General features: G+C 45.8%; 1 protein-coding gene across 1 annotated transcript in view; it reads right to left on the bottom strand.

Moving 5' to 3' along the window:
• Positions 1-21,495, bottom strand: part of LOC121541353 (relaxin receptor 2-like) — a 178,376-nt gene that overhangs the window by 133,773 nt on the left and 23,108 nt on the right. The window contains 2 exon segments of the mRNA XM_045207960.1: positions 7,566-7,671; positions 7,771-7,854. Of these exon segments, the coding sequence (XP_045063895.1) occupies positions 7,566-7,671; positions 7,771-7,854 (190 nt within the window).

Here is a 21,495-nt window from a genome sequence, read left to right as displayed (position 1 = left end):
GGGCACCTAGTCATAAGACGCCACAGCCAGCTAGCATGCCGGACTCCAACAACACGGTTTAGCACCAATACTCGGCCACAACAAACCACCAGTGTGACAACACGCCAAGCAGATCGTTCGTGTCCGTGTCTAACGTTGTGGGATAGTCCCGACAGCTTGAGCGAGTCCGTCGTCAACTTATTCAGCCAGTTAGTTAGCTAGAATAGTTAGCATACTAGCTAGCCATTGCTTTCAGACAAAGAAGAAACCCCTCCTTTCACGGCACGAACACACAGAGAGAGCCAAGCTAACGTTAACTAGTCACCCATGTCCCGAGTTCCTTGAACGACTCTGGCTACCAATATGTAAAAACAAAACACAAATGTAGGTTATGACTCACCCCTAGCAGCTACTGTTAGCTAGCCAAGTGCAAAGCTAGCCACTGAATTGACTCAGCCAGTTCGCGTCTGTTCGCTAGGTCGTTCCAGCTATTGTTTACTAGTAGCTATCCAGGTAGCAACAAGCTAGCTAAATTTCAAGCACAGTAGCCACTTACTACCTAACGTTAACGGTTCAGACAATGATGTTAGAAAACAGCTGAATGGTAGGCATTATTGTATGTAATTATTGTAGGCAGCCAGCTGGCGTAATTACAGGCACTCTCAGGCGTGAAACAACTATACCGTTGCTAATAGTTGCCAGTAGCTACCCGCCAGCTAGTCCAGGTAGTGGGTTAGCTAGCTAGCTTCATGCTTCACCAGGCTCAGCCGAATACAATACTAACCTACAATAATTACATACAACAACCCACGATAACTACCTACAATACCTAACTACAATCTAAATACATAGTTTAAGCTTTACTCGACAAAGCCCAAACTATGTATAAAGCCAAGCTTACCCGACGACCTCACCCGACAACCTCCTCCTAAATAACATTTCCCTCTCACATACAGATAATCTGAGCAACTTCATAATCTTTGTTGAAAGGATCTGTAGTCCCACTGACGCTTCGTTGTGTATTCTGCAGAAGAAACCTGGGCTAACTGTTGAACAAACATTAATCACCATCTCCTTTATCTGCTCTGCCCGGCCCAGCTTCCACAACACGCCAAGCGTTCTGCTGTACACATGTAACATGTAACTTTTTATCCACATTATAGCAGGGGGTGTAAAGCCATAACGTTTTTCCAGCAGTAGGCTATGATCGATAACGTCAAAAGCCGCGCTGAAGTCTAACAAAACAATATTGTTATCATAAATTTCTCTCAGCCAATCATCAGTCATTTGTGTAAGTGCTGTGCTTGTTGAATGTCCTTGCTGAAAGTTTGTTGTCAATTTGTTTACTGTAAAATAGCATTGTATCTGGTCAAACACAATTTTTTTCCCAATAGTTTACTAAGGGTTGGTAACAGGCTAATTGGTCAGCTATTTGAGCCAGTAAAGGGGGCTTTACTATTCTTAGGTAGCGGAATGACTTTTGCTTCCCTCCAAGCCTTGGCACACACATTCTAGTAGGCTTAAATTGAAAATATGGCAAATAGGAGTGGCAATAGCGTCCGTTATTATCCTCAGTAATTTTCCATCCAAGTTGTCAGACCCCGGTGGCTTGTCATTGTTAATAGACAACAATAATTTTTTCACCTCTTCCAAACTCACTTTACGGAATTCAAAGTTACAATGCTTGTCTTTCATAATTGGTCAGATATACTTGGATGTGTGTCAGCAACTGTTGCTGGCATGTCATGCCTAAGTTTGCTAATCTTGCCAATGATTAAAGTAGTTGGCAATACTTTAAAAATGATTAAAGTAGTTGGCAATATCAGTTGGTTTTGTGATGAATGAGCCATCTGATTAAATGAATGATGGAGCTGAGTTTGCCTTTTTCCCCAAAATGTCATTTAAGGTGCTCCAAAGCTTTTTACTATCATTCTTTATGTTATTTATCCTTGTTTCATTGTGTTGTTTCTTCTTATTTTTATTCAGTTTAGTCACGATTTCTCAATTTGCAATATGTTTGCCAATCGGTTGTGCAGCCAGACTTATTTGCCATTCCTTTTACCTCATCCCTCTCAACCATACCATTTTAAAATTCCTCATCAATCCATGGGGATTTAACAGTTTTTACAGTCATTTTCTTAATGGGTGAATGCTTATTAGTAACTGGAATAAGCAATTTCATAAATGTGTCAAGTGCAGTGTCTGTTTGCTCCTCATTACACACCACGGACCAACATATATTCTTTACATCAACAACATAGGAATCACTACAAAACTTATTGTGTGACCTCTTATACACAATATTATGCCCAGCCTTTGGAACTTTGGTTTTCCTAGATATGGCTACTAAATTGTGATCACTACATCCAATGGATTTGGATACTTCAAACAAATCTCTGCAGCATTAGTAAAGATATGATCAATACATGTTGATGATTTAATTCCTGTACTGTTTGTAACTACCCTGGTAGGTTGACTGATAACCTGAACCAGGTTGCAGGCACTGGTTACAGTTTGAAGCTTTCTCTTGAGTGGGCAGCCTGATGAAAGCCAGTCAATATTTAAATCACCCAGAAAGTATAGGTCTCTATTGATATCACATACATTATCAAGCATTTCACACATGTTATCCAGATACTGACTGTTAGCACTTGGTGGTCTATAGCAGCTTCCCACCAGAATTGGCTTTAGGTGAGGCAGATGAACCTGTAGCCATATTACTTAGTATTTAACATGAGATCCTCTCTAATCTTCACAGGAATGTGGTTCTGAATATGAACAGCAACACCTCCACCATTGGCATTTCTATATTTTCTGTAAATGTTATAACCTTGTATTGCTACAACTGTATCATCAAAGGTATTATCTAAGTGAGTTTCAGAGATAGTCAGAATATGAATGTCATCTGTTACTAGCAAATTATTGATTTCATGAACATTGTTTCTTAAGCTACATATGTTAACGTGGGCTATTTTGAGCACCTTTCTTCTGGGATGCTTACTTGTTTTTATTGCTTTACTGGGAAGCTTAGCAGCAGTAGATGTGCTCATTTTCTTTATTTTAGTGCAGGGTGAGCTGCACACAGTGGACTTCCTCCTCGGGCACACCGGCTCAGTGCTAACAGTATAAATCTGGTTCTTAGGCACATGATTACTGAATACAATAGCTGTAGGATCAGCAGAGGCATTCAGGGCAGTTAGAGGGACATCAATTAGGTTACTTATATTGTGTATACCGACGCCCCTGATGTAATGTACATTTGCTGAAGCATTTTGACAACTCTGTGTCACATGGTAGGGATTAGCTGAGCTGGGATTGTGTCATTGTTAAATAATTGTCTCAACGCAGTCAAATAATGCTGTGAAAGGATCCAGGAACCCAAATGATTTATAAAACGTGTTTTGTTTCCAAAAGGTTTCGAAATTGTCAACAAAAAGTTACACCCATTGAGCTTCAATAATCACGTAGCCAGTTGTGAAGAGCAAGAATCCTGCTAAAACGTTCAACGCCACGATTCAGAGAGGGCACAGGGCCAGATATGATGGGTTTTTTGTTAGTGTCTAGCAGAGAGTCAATCAGCTCTTTAAAATCCAGTTTCAACTGTTCAGAGCTGCCCTTCATAATGTCATTAAAACCCACATGGACTACGATAGAATCGATTTCCACGTCCTGACATAGTACATTCGGGAGCAGCTTAGTGTCATTTACTCGAGCTCCGGTTGAACGGTCACATTTCTTACCATGGAGCTTCCCAAAATCACAGCTGGCGAGAAGGACGAGGAAATCCGCCCACTCCCACGCTTCACAGGATGCAGGCCTCCGACAGATGGAGAAGCCCCGCTCGATCCAGAGCAGGGACGGAAGGTTGCCGACGTCGACTTCGAAATCGTAGTTGTAGGCACTGCTAGTGGAAACCAGGGAGAGTGTTGGGGGATTTTTTCTATTTTATTAACTGGTTTCTGTGAGAAGCACAGGCAGGGGGCGTGTTACCCCAGGTAGTGATTTAACCCAAGTTACCCTAACAGTATTTTGGGACATAACATTCATCAATAGGATGGTAACTACATTGAACAAAAATATAAACGCAACAAGATTTGACTGAGTTCATATAAGGAAATCGGTCAATTGAAATAAATTAATTAGGCCCTAATCTATGGATTTCACATGATTGGGAATACAAATATGCATCTGTTGGTCACAGATACCTTAAAAAAATAAAAGTAGGGGCGTGGATCAGAAAACCAGTCAGTATCTGGTGTGACCACCATTTGCCTCATGCAGCGTGACACATCTCCTTCGCATAGAGTTGATCAGGTTGTTGATTGTGGCCTGTGGAATGTTGTCCCACTCCTCTTCAATGGCTGTGCGAAGTTGCTGGATATTGGGGGGAACTGTAACACGCTGTCATACACGTTGATCCAGAGCATCCCAAACATGCTCAATGGGTGACATGTCTGGTGAATGTGCAGACCATGGAAGAACTGGGACATTTTCAGCTTCCAGAAATTATGCACAGTTCCATGCAACATGGGGCTGTGCAGGTGGATGGAGCTTGGCAAAGGAGAAATGCTCACTAACAGGGATGTAAACAAATTTGTGCACAACATTTGAGAGATATAAGCTTTTTGTGCGTATGGAACATTTCTGGGATCTTTTTATTTCAGCTCATGAAACATGGGACCAACACGTTACATGTTGTGTTTATATTTTTTGTTCAGTATAGTTAAAAGATCACATTTGTGATCTGGCTAATGATTAGCCCAAAAAGATAAATGCAGATAGGCAACCCCAAGATTCAGCCACTATATTTATTTATAGCCACAATACTGCATCAGTTGGGCTACAGGTGATAATGCTTTTGCTAATAGCGTACCTGATAATATGGACCATGCATAGGCTATAAAATAATTGTAATCCATAATATTACCAATATGTTTTGGGGCTAATTTCTGGAGGTATTTTATTTTAGATGATGTCAACGTAATTTTATTTTCTTTCATTTTGGAGTAGAATTTCCTTTTAAAAAGTCACCAGAACTGAGCTTCTCAGTACTTCTACATAAAAATTCCCCAGACCCCCTCCTAATAATAATAATAATAATATGCCATTTAGCAGACGCTTTTATCCAAAGCGACTTACAGTCATGCGTGCATAAATTTTTGTGTATGGGTGGTCCCGGGTATCGAACCCACTACCTTGGCGTTACAAGCGCCGTGCTCTACCAGCTGAGCTACAGAGGACCACGAGACATTCTTTCTCTGAGAAATTGTATTAGTTTAATTAGATGTAAAAGTTACCTGCTTAGGGGACCTTCGTGGTTCTGGTACCGGTTTTGACCATCATCTCTGCTTATAAAATCATTCTGTGGACACCGTAGATCGAAATGGCTTGCATTGAACGATAGCCCTGGTTCCCACGGACACAGTAGCGTATTTTGTCAGCCTGTGTGACGTAGGATGTGAAATCTGAAACCTCTTGAACCCCTTCTACCATTTCATTCCCTCTTCCGACTGTCCATCAACTCCTGGCTGAGCCCTATGTCACAGCAACTGATAAAGCACATGCCTGCAATCCTTACATTGTAGCGCAGCAGGGGAGAGTTTCATCACTACAGCACATTCAGAGATCGATTTATAGCCATTAATCTAAAATAATTAATAAAATAATAGATTTTAAACAAAAAACACTTTCTGTTGGTCATAGCTGGACAATATTAATTTGAGATGAAACGGCGAGTTCCAAACGAGTTCAGGAAGCCAAGCTAGAGCTCTGTGTGAGAGGCAGATGTTTTGATCAAGATAGACCTTTAGAAAATATGCACATGTTCTCAACACTAAACATACAAATATGTACAGTGCATTCGAAAAGTATTCAGACCCCTTTACTTTTTCCACATTTTGTTACGTTACAGCCTTATTCTAAAATTTTTCTCATCAATCTACACACAAACAAAGCAAAAACAGGTTTATAGACATTTTTGCAAATGTATAAAAATAAAAAAATTAAATATCACATTTACATAAGTATTCAGACCCTTTACTCAGTACTTTGTTAATGCACCTTTGGCAGCAATTACAGCCTTCGAGCCTTCTTTGGTATGACGCTACAAGCTTGGCACACCTGAATTTAGGGAGTTTCTCCCATTCTTCTCTGCAGATCCTCTCAAGCTCTGTCAGGTTGGATGGGGAGCGTCGCTGCACAGCTATTTTCAGGTTTCTCCAGAGATGTTTGATCGGGTTCAAGTCCGGGCTCTGGCTGGGCCACTCAAGGACATTCAGAGACTCTCAGGTCCTGAGCGCTCTGGAGCAGGTTTTCATCAAAGATATATCTGTACTTTGCTCCGTTCATCTTTCCCTCGATCCTGACTAGTCTCCCAGTCCCTGCCGCTGAAAAACATCCCCACAGCATGATGCTGCCACCACCATGCTTCACCGTAGGGATGCTGCCAGGTTTCCTCCAGACGTGAGGCTTGGCATTCAGGCCAAAGAGTTCAATCTTGGTTTCATCAGACCAGAGAATCTTGTTTCTCATGGTCTGAGAGTCCTTTAGGTGCCTTTTGGCAAACTCCATGCGGGCTGTTATGTGCCTTTTACTGAGGAGTGGCTTCCGTCTGGCCACTCTACCATAAAGGCCTGATTGGTGGAGTGATGTAGAGATGGTTGTCCTTCTGGAAGGTTCTCCCATCTCCACAGAGGAACTCTGGAGCTCTGTCAGAGTGACCTTCGGGTTCTTGGTCACTTCCCTGACCAAGGCCCTTCTCCCCCGATTGCTAAGTTTGGCTGGGCGGCCAGCTCTAGCAAGAGTCTTGGTGGTTCCAAACTTCTTCCATTTAAGAATGATGGAGGCCACTGTGTTCTTGGGGACCTTCAATGCTGCAGACATTTTTTGGTACCCTTCCCCATATCGGTGCCTCGACACAATCCAGTCTCGGAGCTCTACGGAAAATTCCTTTGACCTCATGGCTTGCTTTTTGCTCTGACATGCACAGTCAACTGTGGGACCTTATATATTATTATTGTGTGTAGATTGATAAGGAAAAAATACATGTATTCCATTTTAGAAAAAGGCTGCAACGTAACAAAATGTGGAAAAAGGGAAGGGGTCTGAATAATTTCTGAATGCACTGTATTTATATGTGTGTATTTTATGTGTATAATGATCTGGGAATGTCTGAGATTTTAGTGGCTGTTGTTTTAGCACCACTTGTGATTTTACAGGAAATAAACTACTGCTGTTACACCCTCATCTCATCTCAACCTGGCTGAAGAGGTGAATCATTTGAATCTACCTGACTGATTCACTGCCTGTGTGTGTGTGTGTGTGTGTGTGTGTGTGTGTGTGTGTGTGTGTGTGTGTGTGTGTGTGTGTGTGTGTGTGTGTGTTTCAGGAACAAACCAGCCACATCTCTACTCTGGGACTGTAATGAAACTTCGCTTACACAAACACAGACCCACGTGTAAACACAAGCACACAACACATAGTTGCAAACGCACACACACACACACACACACACACACACACACACACACACACACACACAAACACGCACACTGACTACAAACACGCACATCGAGAGAGGTACTTACAGCCAGGTGACATTGGTGGAGACTTGAGGAACGTCATGTAGGTTGACTTCCACACACTCCAGCTCTGTCTTGATACAGTCACAACGCTTTGGGTACTGCTGCAAAACTACACAACAACATGCAATTAACTACACAACTACACACAGATATAATAATGCTGCAAAACTACACACACACAAACACACACACACACACACACACTTACAGCAGTCTTCTGGTAACGGTAGGACCTGTGGGTCAACCTTCCTGATGGTTCGATCAAAGATGTCTGCCCATCCACTGTTGTCTCCTACAGACACAAAAACATCAGTTATAGAGCTATTACACTATATAACACTAGCATCGCACATTAAACCACCTTCCCAGAGACCAGAAGACCAACAAAAACCCATGGCTTGGTACCTGCTACATCATAAACTACACCAGTGGTTTCCAACCTATGGACCACTAGTACTGCAGGTGGTCCACGAAATGTATTAGATTTTTTATTGATACAAAATAAAAAATCTAGATTTTTTTTTCTTCCAAAAATAATGAAAGTTGGGAGTATTAATGATATTAAGCAAATTTGTTTTACTTTTCACAATGCAAATTGTTTCAAATAATAATAATATAATAATAATAATAGACCTGCTAAACTCTAACCCCCTCCGGTGGCATTTTCTAAAGGACACATAATATTGTATACTACCCTCATAAAGTACATTTCTGTTTCAGTCCTACAAACACATGCTTGGTACTGTTAGAAAGGTAAGAACTGTGGTATTCAGATAACGGTGTCATGAGCACTCTCTCTCCCTGGTAGCAACATTAATTGCATTCAATTATCTTCCACTCTGCTCACCTCCCTCTCTCTACTCAGCCTAACTAGCTCCACCTGCCCTGCTCTGCTCTTGTTACCTGGCCAGCTGCACTGCATTTCCCACTCACCATCCTCACCTTGCCTCACTCTGTTCTAATTACTCTGCCAGCTGAACTGCATTTCCCCACTACCTCTCCCAGTATATCAAGCCCTGTTTTTCAGCCAAGCCCTGTCAGATCGTCTTCAAACCCGGACCAGTAACCTGCCTGTCTGCGCTCTGACTCCTGTTTGTGATACCGATCCTTTCTTGACTGCCTCCTTGTTCTACTGCCCCGTCTATCCCAACCTGCCTTCTGGACCTCGACTACTCTCCGATCTTCAGCCCCTCCGGTAACTCGTTTCTGCCTTCTGTCTCTCACCACGATATTTGCCCAGCCCTGATCTGTACTTCTGCCTGCCATTCATATTGCTGTTGTGTGTGTGTGTTCCCCCAGGTCTCCGACCACCAGATGAGCGTGCCCAGACGTTTCACCACCCTCAGCCCGATACGCCGCTCCATCACTGGGGAACACACACACTAAGCACTTGGACTGGACACCCCCGGACATTTGGTGACCCCCGGAGCACAGGTACCCACAGGAGGACCCTGAAAGACCCCTGACACCCCTGGGACTCCTCTTCCCGCCTGTAACCTTGAATAAAGAACTCTGAATTTGAACTTGCGCTCTTGGGTCCTCTTCTGTTCGTGACAGAACGATCTGACCATCATGGACCCAGCGCACTCCCCCGACCACGATGGAGGAAGAGCCAGAGAGGACTGCCCTACAGCGACTGGAACGCTCTGAGGGAGACATAAATCGGATGGCTGGCGACATCGCTTCCCTTCTCCAGCTATTCAACCAGCAGCAACAACAGTTCCAACTGCAGCAACAACAGCTAGCCCAAGCCCTGCAACTACTCTCAAGCCCGGCTACTCCACCTGCACCCCCTGGTCCTTTTGTTCCTGTACCACCGATACTCCTTCATCCCTCCGCTGGAGGTCCCAATGCTGCAGGCCCGGCAGTGCTGCCACCAGATCCCCACGCTCCTGAACCAAGGATTGGGAACCCGGAACGTTTTGATGGCAACCAGAAGCAAGTAAGACCATTCTTGAGCAGCTGCCGAATCCAGTTTGCACTACAGCCCAGGACTTTCTCAACAGAGGGAGCCAAGGTGGGGTATGTCATCACACATCTCACCGGTCGAGCCTCGGTTGTGGGGAACGGCGAATTCGACCGGCAAACCCCAGCCTGTGCCTCCTTCAGTGCCTTTGAGGAGGAGATGTTAAAGGTCTTTGACCTAGGCTCGCCAACAGCCGAAGCGTCACAAGCTCTGCTCACCATCCGTCAGGGCAATCGGACAGTGGCAGACTTCTCCATTGACTTTCGTACCCTGGCCAGTCAAAGCTCGTTTAACCCAGAGGCACTGGTGCAAGCCTTCCTCCATAGCCTGGCGGACTATATCAAGGACGAGCTTGTTTCCCATGACCCGCCCTCAACGCTTGATGCCGCCATTGACCTTGCCGTTCCGATTGACCGCCGTATACAGACCCGGGAGGAGGGAGAAGGGCCGTCTCCAGTCAACCTGCCATCCGTACTCGGGTCGATACCGCTTCTGTCCAGCCCCTGCCTGTCAAGTCCCATAGCCAACTCAATCAGCCTGAGCCCATGGAGATTGGCCGTGCCTCTCTGACTCCCGAGGAGCGTCGGCGCCGTCTAAGCTCCAACCTTTGCCTCTACTGTGGTGGCGAGAATCACCGTGTCGCTACTTGTCCGGCAAAAGCCGCAGCTCACCAGGTGTAGGGGAGATCCGGGTGAGCTCAACAAGCCTTCAGTCTCCCTCCATCCGAAAGACCCTGCTTCATCTCCGCCTTCAGCTTTCTGACAAGACTCATACATTGGCCGCCCTTGTGGATTCCGGAGCCGAAGCAAACATCATGGACCCTGAGCTTGCACAGCAACTGGGCGTGAACCATCATCAACTGACACAACCCATTCCTGCACGAGCCCTGGATGGGCATCATCTTGGCACTGTCACTCATATCTCCGCCCCTGTGACAATCCTGCTGTCAGGAAACCACCAGGAGTCCATCCAGTTTCACCTCCTACACTCACCTGGCCAACCACTCATTCTTGGATACCCGTGGCTCCGTCAGCACAACCCCCACATCGACTGGGAGACAGGAACAGTCCGTGAGTGGGGAAGGAGTTGTCACCAGACCTGTTTAAGGGGGGCCACCCTGCCCGTTCACCGGGAAGGATCTAGCGCTACCTCCGACATATCCAATGTTCCGGCCTGTTACCACAGCCTGAAAGAGGTGTTCAACAAATCCAAGGCGACATCTCTACCCCCCACACAGACCCTATGACTGCGCGATTGATCTCCTGCCTGGCACAGCACCTCCCAAGGGTCGTCTGTATTCACTGTCAGCCCCGGAAAGAAAGGCCATGGAGGACTACATTAATGACTCTCTTGCCTCCGGGGATAATTAGACCGTCGTCTTCCCCCGCAGGAGCGGGATTCTTCTTTGTCGGCAAGAAGGACGGTTCCCTTCGTCCATGCATAGATTACCGGGGTCTGAACGACATCACGGTTAAGAATCGCTACCCACTGCCCTTACTTTCGTCTGCCTTCGAACTGCTGCAGGGAGCCACTGTATTCACTAAGCTGGACCTTCGCAATGCCTACCATCTGGTGCGGATGAGGGAGGGAGACGAATGGAAGACAGCGTTCAACACACCAACCGGCCACTATGAATATCTCGTCATGCCCTTCGGCCTCACCAATGCCCCAGCAGTTTTTCAAGCCCTAGTGAATGATATCCTCAGGGACATGCTAAATACGTTCGTATTTGTGTACCTTGACGATATTTTAATATTCTCAAAGACTCTGTCAGAACACACGCACCACGTCCGGTTGGTCCTGCGCCGCCTGCTGGAGAACTCTCTTTCGTGAAGGCAGAGAAGTGCGAGTTCCATGCCAAGACCGTTTCATTCCTGGGGTATGTGGTGACCGAGGGCAGCATTCAGATGGATCTCACGAAGGTGTCGGCTGTCACTTCCTGGCCAGTTCCTGAGTCTCGGAAGAAGTTGCAACAGTTCCTGGGCTTTGCCAACTTTTATAGGAGATTCATCAGAAACTATAGCACAGTGGCTGCACCCCCTCACGGCGCTAACCAGCACTAAACAACCGTACCAATGGACATCAGCTGCTGATAAGGCCTTCAATATCCTCAAGACATGTTTCACTTCTGCTCCCATCCTCCAGATGCCAGATGCAGCAAGGCAGTTTGTGGTGGAGGTAGATGCTTCGGACGTGGGAGTGGGTGCAGTGCTTTCTCAAAGAGCAGCTGAGGATGGCAAGATGCACCCCTGTGCCTTCTACTCCCGTCGAGCTAACCCCTGCCGAATGCAACTACGACATTGGGAACCGCGAGCTGTTGGCTGTCAAGCTCGCCCCTTGAAGAATGGCGGCACTGGTTAGAGGGGTCAAAGGAACCATTCGTAGTGTGGACAGACCACAAGAACCTGGAGTATATCCAAACAGCCAGGAGGCTGAACTCCCGTCAACAGCGGTGGTCTCTGTTCTTTACGCGCTTCAATTTCACGCTCTTCTACCGCCCGGGATCTCGCAACATCAAACCTGATGCTCTTTCCCGGATGTTTCAGAAGGACGAGACCACCGCCATGACAGCTCCCATTCTTCCCAGCCACTTGGTCGTAGCGGCCCTCACCTGGGAGATCGAGAAGCAGGTCATGGAGGCTCTTCGGGACCAGCCAGGTCCAAGCACCAGCGCCCCAACCGTCTGTTTGTTCCAGCAAATCTCAGGTCACCTGTGATTCAGTGGGGGCACGAATCCCGTCTGGCCTGTCATCCCGGCATCACTCGCACCCCTTCATCTGGTCCGCCAGCGGTTCTGGTGGCGGGGGATGAGACGGGATGTCCGAGAATTCATCCGAGCTTGTCCCACTTGTAACCGAAACAAGACTCCCAACCAGCCTCCTGCTGGGTTGCTGCAACCCCTACTCATACCCAAGAGGCCCTGGTCCCACGTTTCACTGGACTTTGTTACGGGCCTTCCGCCCTCTGACGGACACACAGTCATCCTTACCATTGTTGACCGCTTTAGTAAGATGACCCACTTCGTGCCCCCTTCCCAAACTACCCTCTGCTAAAGAGACCTCCCAGGTGGTCCTGGAACATGTGTTTCGTATCCATGGCCTACCCCAGGATATAGTGTCAGACCGGGGCCCGCAATTCTCAGCAACCTTTTGGAAGGAGTTCTGTCATCTCCTTGGGGCCACCGCCAGCCTATCGTCTGGATTCCACCCGCAGTCAAACGGCCAGACTGAACGCATGAACCAGGAGCTGGAGAAGGCACTGAGGTGTGTGGCTTCCCAAAATCCCCGGGCCTGGGCTCAACACCTGCTCTGGGTGGAATATGCCCATAATTCACTCACCAGTTCCTCCACCGGGCTCTCCCCCTTTCAGTGTGTCTACGGGTATCAACCTCCACTGTTTGCCAGCCAGGAGGCGGATGCCACCTGTCCGTCTGCTCTTGCGTATGCCCGCCGCTGCCGCCGCACTGGGCCCAGGCTCGCACTGTGCTCCTGAAGTCTGGAACCAGCTACGCCGTCGGTGCCAACCCGACGGAGGACCCCAGCACCTACTTACCGGGTTGGTCAGAAGGTCTGGCTGTCTGCCCGGGATCTGCCGCTGCGGGTTGTATCACGAAAGCTGGCCCCTCGCTTCATTGGTCCTTTTCCTGTGCAGAAAGTCATCAGTCCAACGGCGGTCCGACTTCAGTTGCCCGCTTCCATGCGGGTCCACCCCACCTTCCACGTCTCCAAGGTCAAGCCGGTCCATGAAAGTCCCCTGGTCCCTGCAGCTCCGGCGCCACCTCCTCCGCGCCTCGTAGATGGCGGTCCTGTCTTCACCGTCGCGGCGGCTGCTCCGCTCTAGGCGAAGGGGTAGGGGTCTCCAGTACCTCGTTGATTGGGAGGGATATGGTCCAGAGGAGAGGACCTGGATCCCGGCCAGGAGGATAGTGGACCGGACCCTTATCACTGACTTCCACCGACTACATCCTGATCAGCCTGCAATCCGTAGGGGGCCGTCCAAGAGGGGTTCCTAGCCGTCCCGGCCCGCCCTGCTCCTGTCTCAGTGCCTGTCCTGTCTCCCCGACCGTGACCCTCCAGCTCCTTCTGAGGATGAGGAGATTCACTCGGACCGCTCGGAGGAGTTCTGACCCGCCGCCTGCTCCCCTCCACCCTCCCGGCATGATGTTGTTCTTGGGACTTCTGGGGCCGTCCCTTGGAGGGGGGGTCCTGTCATGAGCACTCTCTCTCCCTGGTAGCAACATTAATTGCATTCAATTATCTTCCACTCTGCTCACCTCCTCTCTCTACTCAGCCTAACTAGCTCCACCTGCCCTGCTCTGCTCTTGTTACCTGGCCAGCTGCACTGCATTTCCCACTCACCATCCTCACCTTGCCTCACTCTGTTCTAATTACTCTGCCAGCTGAACTGCATTTCCCCACTACCTCTCCCAGTATATCAAGCCCTGTTTTTCAGCCAAGCCCTGTCAGATCGTCTTCAAACCCGGACCAGTAACCTGCCTGTCTGCGCTCTGACTCCTGTTTGTGATACCGATCCTTTCTTGACTGCCTCCTTGTTCTACTGCCCCGTCTATCCCAACCTGCCTTCTGGACCTCGACTACTCTCCGATCTTCAGCCCCTCCCGGTAACTCGTTTCTGCCTTCTGTCTCTCACCACGATATTTGCCCAGCCCTGATCTGTACTTCTGCCTGCCATTCATATTGCTGTTGTGTGTGTGTTCCCCCAGGTCTCCGACCACCAGATGAGCGTGCCCAGACGTTTCACCACCCTCAGCCCGATACGCCGCTCCATCACTGGGGAACACACACACTAAGCACTTGGACTGGACACCCCCGGACATTTGGTGACCCCCGGAGCACAGGTACCCACAGGAGGACCCTGAAAGACCCCTGACACCCCTGGGACTCCTCTTCCCGCCTGTAACCTTGAATAAAGAACTCTGAATTTGAACTTGCGCTCTTGGGTCCTCTTCTGTTCGTGACAAACGGTGTCAGTACACAGGTTTCCATCCAACCTTCTTATGTGCATCAAGTACATGTCAGATAAGACATTTCATGACAGGCCTGATGGAAACAGCACATTTCTAAAATGTAGACAAAACAAAATACGCTAGACAAGGTGGGATCTTTTTGTGTCGTTAAAATAAAATGATGCGAGTAATGGCGGTGGAAACACTTTTATGCACAAACATTGATATACAGTAATAACCATCACATGGAAGTAAACGTGTAGTCGCCAGGAGACGTGTTGTGTGGTCTTCCCACTACGACATCCAGTTCATTAGGCTACAGATGAAATACGTTTTGATGAACTTCACAGGGTGGTGAAAGAGCATGGTGACAGATCTACAGCCAGGGTTGGGGTGAATTCCATTTCAATTTCAGTCAAATTTAGAAATTAAACCAAATTCCAAATGGTCCTCATTGAAAAGCATTGAAGAGAATTGGAATTTCAGTGTAATTCCTGAATGACATGGAATTGACCCCAACCCCTGTCTACAACTCACATTTCTATCTGAAAATATTTTGGGTCGCTACAAAACCTAAATAGCGCAGCTTTCAATAAACACTACACGGAAAAAGTTACAGATTTCAATGCAGTTGTAAAGCTCCAACTCGACTCAGGTTATACATCCAAATCAGACTCGTCAAACAAGAAATTCTTCAAAACAATGAATCGTTTGCATCCAATAATGTAGGCGGTTAATGGGTAGTAATCAAACACGTCTGATGGCCTGTATACTGTAGAGTCCTTAGTTACCCTAAGACAATATGCTGATGTGTAATTGTCAAACTCAGAATGAAACAGCTTCACATAGAAATATGACTGCATGTCTTGTAAGAAGAACAGGATTGCAATTATGCATTCCTAGCACCACATAAATATTCTGTTGATAAGTAATGCCATGAACTTTTTCAAAGCCTATTTATTGCCTTACCTCCATAACTTGCTACATTTGCACACACTGTATATATATTTATTTCTGTTGTATTTTTGACGTTGTTTTGTTTTACCCCATATGTAACTCTGTGTTGTTGTTTTTATCGCACTGCTTTGCTTTATCTTGGCCAGGTCGCAGTTGTAAATGAGAACTTGTTCTCAACTGGTTTACCTGGTTAAATAAAGGTGAAAAAAAAATTTAAAAAAAAATGTACATTGATCTAAAGGGGTTATGCTAGACACTCCACTGGACAGCAGGAACTTAGCAATATCATCAGAGAGAAAGCTTATATCAACAGCATGGGTAGCAGAACAGTGGATTTCATCTTTCAAAAAAACAGAGGTTGATCGCTTGTAAGCTTGATGGTATTGATGTCTCATAGATAGTCTGGCATTGGTTTATGAAGGTGTTCACAACTTGCATTAAGCAAATGAAGTAAAAGTGTTTAGCCTCAAAACGCATGCACCAACATTGCCGCAGTGGCCCCAAATGCCTTAGGTACTGTGGGTAATGTAGGAGAAAGTGTTGCTTTGGCTTGATTCATTTGTCTGGAAACAATTCTTTAATCTCCAGTGTGAATCTCAACAATGTATTTAAACTCTAGGAGTAATCTCCAGTGTGAATCTCAATGATGTCTTTAAACTCTAGGAGTAATATCCAGTGTGAATCTCAACGATGTCTTTAAACTCTAGGAGTAATCTCCAGTGTGAATCTAAATGATGTCTTTAAACTCTAGGAGTAATCTCCAGTGTGAATCTAAATGATGTCTTTAAACTCTAGGAGTAATCTGCAGTGTGAATCTCAACTATGTATTTAAACTCTAGGAGTAATCTCCAGTGTGAATCTCAACAATGTATTTAAACTCTAGGAGTAATCTCCAGTGTGAATCTCAACAATGTCTTTAAGCTCTAGGAGTAATCTTCAGTGTGAATCTAAATTATGTCTTTAAACTCTAAGAGTAATCTCCAGTGTGAATCTAAATGATTTCTTTAAACTCTAGGAGTAATCTCCAGTGTGAATCTCAATGATTTCTTTAAACTCTAGGAGTAATCTCCAGTGTGAATCTCAATGATGTCTTTAAACTCTAGGAGTAATCTCCAGTGTGAATCTCAACGATGTCTTTAAGCTCTAGGAGTAATTTCCAGTGTGAATCTAAATTATGTATTTAAACTCTAGGAGTAATCTCCAGTGTGAATCTCAACGATGTCTTAAAACTCTACAGATTGGCAAGTACTGAAAAACTCTGCCTTTACATGATAATTTTTTTTGTCTTCAGGGTTTCAGGAATTGGGACATATTGAAAGGTGGTCTGTTTATCTGTACAATTGCTTCTGAATTTGTATTCAATTGGTTCAACAAACGGAAAATAGACCTCATAATATTTGGCCCTTTTCCTCTGAGTGGACACTTCTGATAATCCATGCCGAACAAAACGTTGTTTTATTGTCCCATGTACAGTATTTGAGCTGCGGTTGAATTGTCCAGTCTGTGTGATTCACAAATCGTTTCAACGTCACTTAACTGAGGGTTATTAGAGGCGTCAAGAGTAGAGTTACACTTTTCAATGATGCTTTGTATTGTACTTGAAGCAGGCACGTTGTCCTCTTGTAGTTTCAAAAATGTGACTGCAAAGGTTCTTGTAACATCTTCCTGAGTAACACTTCCTGTTGTGCTCAGTGACATCAGATCCTCCAGTATTCATATCATCAACACCTGATGCTGCATTAATATCAAATGCTGTGTAATGTTTCAATTCATCCTTGATCATCACAGCAGATGAGTTTCTGTGTTGTCTGTTCATATGAGATACTGTATGAGGATGGCACATAACATGGTGCATTGCAGGTTTTCATTACACACTGCACAGATTCACCATTTTTACAATGCTCATTGTAATGGGAAGTGAGTGCAGTCAAACTTGGCACGCTCTGTTCACAAGTTGGGCATGATAACTCAAGACATGTCTCCTGTGTAGTTGGAGGTTTCTTAGAAAGCATTTCTCTATGTGCTCGGTAAATGTGTACCATGTAAACTCCAACGCTGGAGAATACTTTGCAGCAGTTTCCATGTTGCAAGGTGTTTGGCAGGTTACATTCAACTCTGAAATTAGGGTCACCACTGTGGATTATGGCAAGATTGGTAATTAGTTTAGCAAGAATTTTCAAGTTTGTAGCATAGAATAGAGGACAGGCCAACATATTGCAAACAAGCTTGCATGGGCATCAGATGTTCATGACTGTGAAGCAGTTACCCTCTCTGGTAGTTAGGGTCAGTAATCCTCTCTGGTAGTTAGGGTCAGTTACCCTCTCTGGTAGTTAGGATCAGTTATCCTCTCTGGTAGTTAGGGTCAGTTATCCTCTCTGGTAGTTAGGGTCAGTTATCCTCTCTGGTAGTTAGGGTCAGTTACCCTCTCTGGTAGTTAGGATCAGTTACCCTCTCTGGTAGTTAGGGTCGGTAATCCTCTCTGGTAGTTAGGATCAGTTACCCTCTCTGGTAGTTGGATCAGTTACCCTCTCTGGTAGTTAGGTTCAGTAATCCTCTCTGGCAGTTAGGGTCAGATACCCTCTCTGGTAGTTAGGGTCAGTAATCCGCTCTGGTAGTTAGGGTCAGTTACCCTCTCTGGTAGTAAGGGTCAGTAATCATCTCTGGTAGTTAGGGTCAGATACCCTCTCTGGTAGTTAGGGTCAGTAATCCTCTCTGGAAGTTAGGGTCAGTTATCCTCTCTGGTAGTTAGGGTCTGTTATCCTCTCTGGTAGTTAGGGTCAGTTATCCTCTCTGGTAGTTAAGGTCAGCAATCCTCTCTGGTAGTTAGGGTCAGTTATCCTCTCTGGTAGTTAGGGTCAGTTATCCTCTCTGGTAGTTAGGGTCAGTTATCCACTCTGATAGTTAAGGTCAGTTATCTTCTCTGGTAGTTAGGGTAAGTAATCCTCTCTGGTAGTTAGGATCAGTTATCCTCTCTGGTAGTTAGGGTCAGTTATCCTCTCTGGTAGTTAGGATCAGTTATCCTCTCTGGTAGTTAGGGTCAGTTACCCTCTCTGGTAGTTAGGGTAAGTTACCCTCTCTTTTAGTTAGGGTCAGTAATCCTCTCTGGTAGTTTGGGTCAAATACCCTCTCTGGTAGTTAGGGTCAGTTACCCTCTCTGGTAGTTAGGGTCAGTTACCCTCTCTGGTAGTTAGGGTCAGTAATCCACTCTGGTAGTTAGAGTCAGTAATCCTCTCTAGTAGTTAGGGTCAGTTACTCTCTCTGGTAGTTAGGGTCAGTAATCCTCTCTGGTAGTTAGGATCAGTTATCCTCTCTGGTTGTTAGGGACAGTTATCCTCTCTGGTAGTTAGGGTCAGTTATCCTATCTGGTAGTTAGGATCAGTTATCCTCTCTGGTAGTTAGGATCAGTTACTCTCTCATATAGTTAGGGTCAGTTATCCTCTCTGGTAGCTAGGGTCAGTTATCATCTCTGGTAGTTAGGGTCAGTAATCCTCTCTGGTAGTTAGTGTCAGTTACCCTCTCTGGTAGTTAGGGTCAGTAATCCTCTCTGGTAGATAGGGTCAGTAATCCTCTCGGGTAGTTAGGGTCAGTAATTCTCTCTGGTAGTTAGGTTCAGTAATCCTCTCTGGTAGTTAGGGACAGTTACCTTCTCTTGTAGTTAGGGTCAGTTATCCTCTCTGGTAGTTAGGGTCAGTTACCTTCTCTGGTAGTTAGGGTCAGTAATCCTCTCTGGTAGTTAGGGTCAGTTATCCTCTCTGGTAGTTAGGGTCAGTTATCCACTCTGATAGTTAAGGTCAGTTATCTTCTCTGGTAGTTAGGGTAAGTAATCCTCTCTGGTAGTTAGGATCAGTTATCCTCTCTGGTAGTTAGGGTCAGTTATCCTCTCTGGTAGTTAGGATCAGTTATCCTCTCTGGTAGTTAGGGTCAGTTACCCTCTCTGGTAGTTAGGGTAAGTTACCCTCTCTTTTAGTTAGGGTCAGTAATCCTCTCTGGTAGTTTGGGTCAAATACCCTCTCTGGTAGTTAGGGTCAGTTACCCTCTATGGTAGTTAGGGTCAGTTACCCTCTCTGGTAGTTAGGGTCAGTAATCCACTCTGGTAGTTAGAGTCAGTAATCCTCTCTAGTAGTTAGGGTCAGTTACTCTCTCTGGTAGTTAGGGTCAGTAATCCTCTCTGGTAGATAGGATCAGTTATCCTCTCTGGTTGTTAGGGACAGTTATCCTCTCTGGTAGTTAGGGTCAGTTATCCTATCTGGTAGTTAGGATCAGTTATCCTCTCTGGTAGTTAGGATCAGTTACTCTCTCATATAGTTAGGGTCAGTTATCCTCTCTGGTAGCTAGGGTCAGTTATCATCTCTGGTAGTTAGGGTCAGTAATCCTCTCTGGTAGTTAGTGTCAGTTACCCTCTCTGGTAGTTAGGGTCAGTAATCCTCTCTGGTAGATAGGGTCAGTAATCCTCTCGGGTAGTTAGGGTCAGTAATTCTCTCTGGTAGTTAGGTTCAGTAATCCTCTCTGGTAGTTAGGGTCAGTTACCTTCTCTGGTAGTTAGGGTCAGTTATCCTCTCTGGTAGTTAGGGTCAGTTACCTTCTCTGGTAGTTAGGGTCAGTAATCCTCTCTGGTAGTTAGGGTCAGTTATCCTCTCTGGTAGTTAGGATCAGTAATCCTCTCTGGTAGTTAGGGTCAGTTATACTCTCTGGTAGTTAGGGTCAGTTATCCTATCTGGTAGTTAGGGTCAGTTATCCTCTCTGGTAGTTAGGGTCAGTTACTCTCTCATGTAGTTAGGGTCAGTTATCCTATCTGGTAGTTAGGGTCAGTTATCCTCTCTGGTAGTTAGGGTTAGTAATCCTCTCTGGTAGTTAGGGTCAGTAATCCTCTCTGGTAGTTAGGGTCAGTTACCCTATCTGGTAGTTAGTGTCAGTTACCCTCTCTTGTAGTTAGGGTCAGTAATCCTCTCTGGTAGTTAGGGTCAGTTACCCTCTCTGGTAGTTAGTGTCAGTTACCCTCTCTGGTAGTTAGGGTTAGTTACCCTCTCTGGTAGTTAGGGTCAGTAATCCTGTCTGGTAGTTAGGGTCAGTAATCCTGTCTGGTAGTTAGGGTCAGTAATCCTCTCTGGTAGTTAGGGTCAGTAATCCTCTCTGGTAGTTAGGTTCAGTTACCCTCTCTGGGAGTTAGGATCAGTTACCCTCTCTGGTAGTTAGGGTCAGTTATGCTTTCTGGTAGTTAGGGTCAGTTACCCTCTCTGGTAGTTAGGATCAGTAATTCACTATGGTAGTTAGAGTCAGTAATCCTCTCTAGTAGTTAGGGTCAGTTACTCTCTCTGGTAGTTAGGGTCAGTAATCCACTCTGGTAGTTAGGGTCAGTAATCCTCTCTAGTAATTAGGGTCAGTTACTCTCTCTTGAAGTTAGGGTCAGTAATCCTCTCTGGTAGTTAGGGTCAGTTACCCTCTCTGGTAGTTAGGGTCAGTAATCCTCTCTGGTAGTTAGGGTCTGTAATCCTCTCTGGTAGTTAGGGTCAGTAATCCTCTCTGGTAGTTAGGGTCAGTTACCCTCTCTGGTAGTTAGGGTCAGTAATCCTCTCTGGTAGTTAGGGTCAGTAATCCTCTCTGGTAGTTAGGGTCAGTTACCCTCTCTGGTAGTTAGGGTCAGTAATCCTCTCTGGTAGTTAGGGTCAGTTACCCTCTCTGGTAGTTAGGGTCAGTAATCCTCTCTGGAAAATAGGGTCAGTTATCCTCTCTGGTAGTTAGGGTCTGTTATCCTCTCTGGTAGTTAGGGTCAGTTATCCTCTCTGGTAGTTAGGGTCAGTTATCCTCTCTGGTAGTTAGGGTCAGTTATCCACTCTGATAGTTAGAGTCAGTAATCCTCTCTAGTAGTTAGGGTCAGTTACTCTCTCTGGTAGTTAGGGTCAGTAATCCACTCTGGTAGTTAGGGTCAGTAATCCTCTCTAGTAATTAGGGTCAGTTACTCTCTCTTGAAGTTAGGGTCAGTAATCCTCTCTGGTAGTTAGGGTCAGTTACCCTCTCTGGTAGTTAGGGTCAGTAATCCTCTCTGG

This window comes from Coregonus clupeaformis, chromosome 27 (genome assembly GCF_020615455.1).
Source record: "Coregonus clupeaformis isolate EN_2021a chromosome 27, ASM2061545v1, whole genome shotgun sequence".
Classification (NCBI taxonomy): Eukaryota; Metazoa; Chordata; class Actinopteri; order Salmoniformes; family Salmonidae; genus Coregonus; species Coregonus clupeaformis.
Note: the sequence above shows the minus strand (reverse complement) of the source record. Positions and strands in the feature narration are given on the sequence as shown.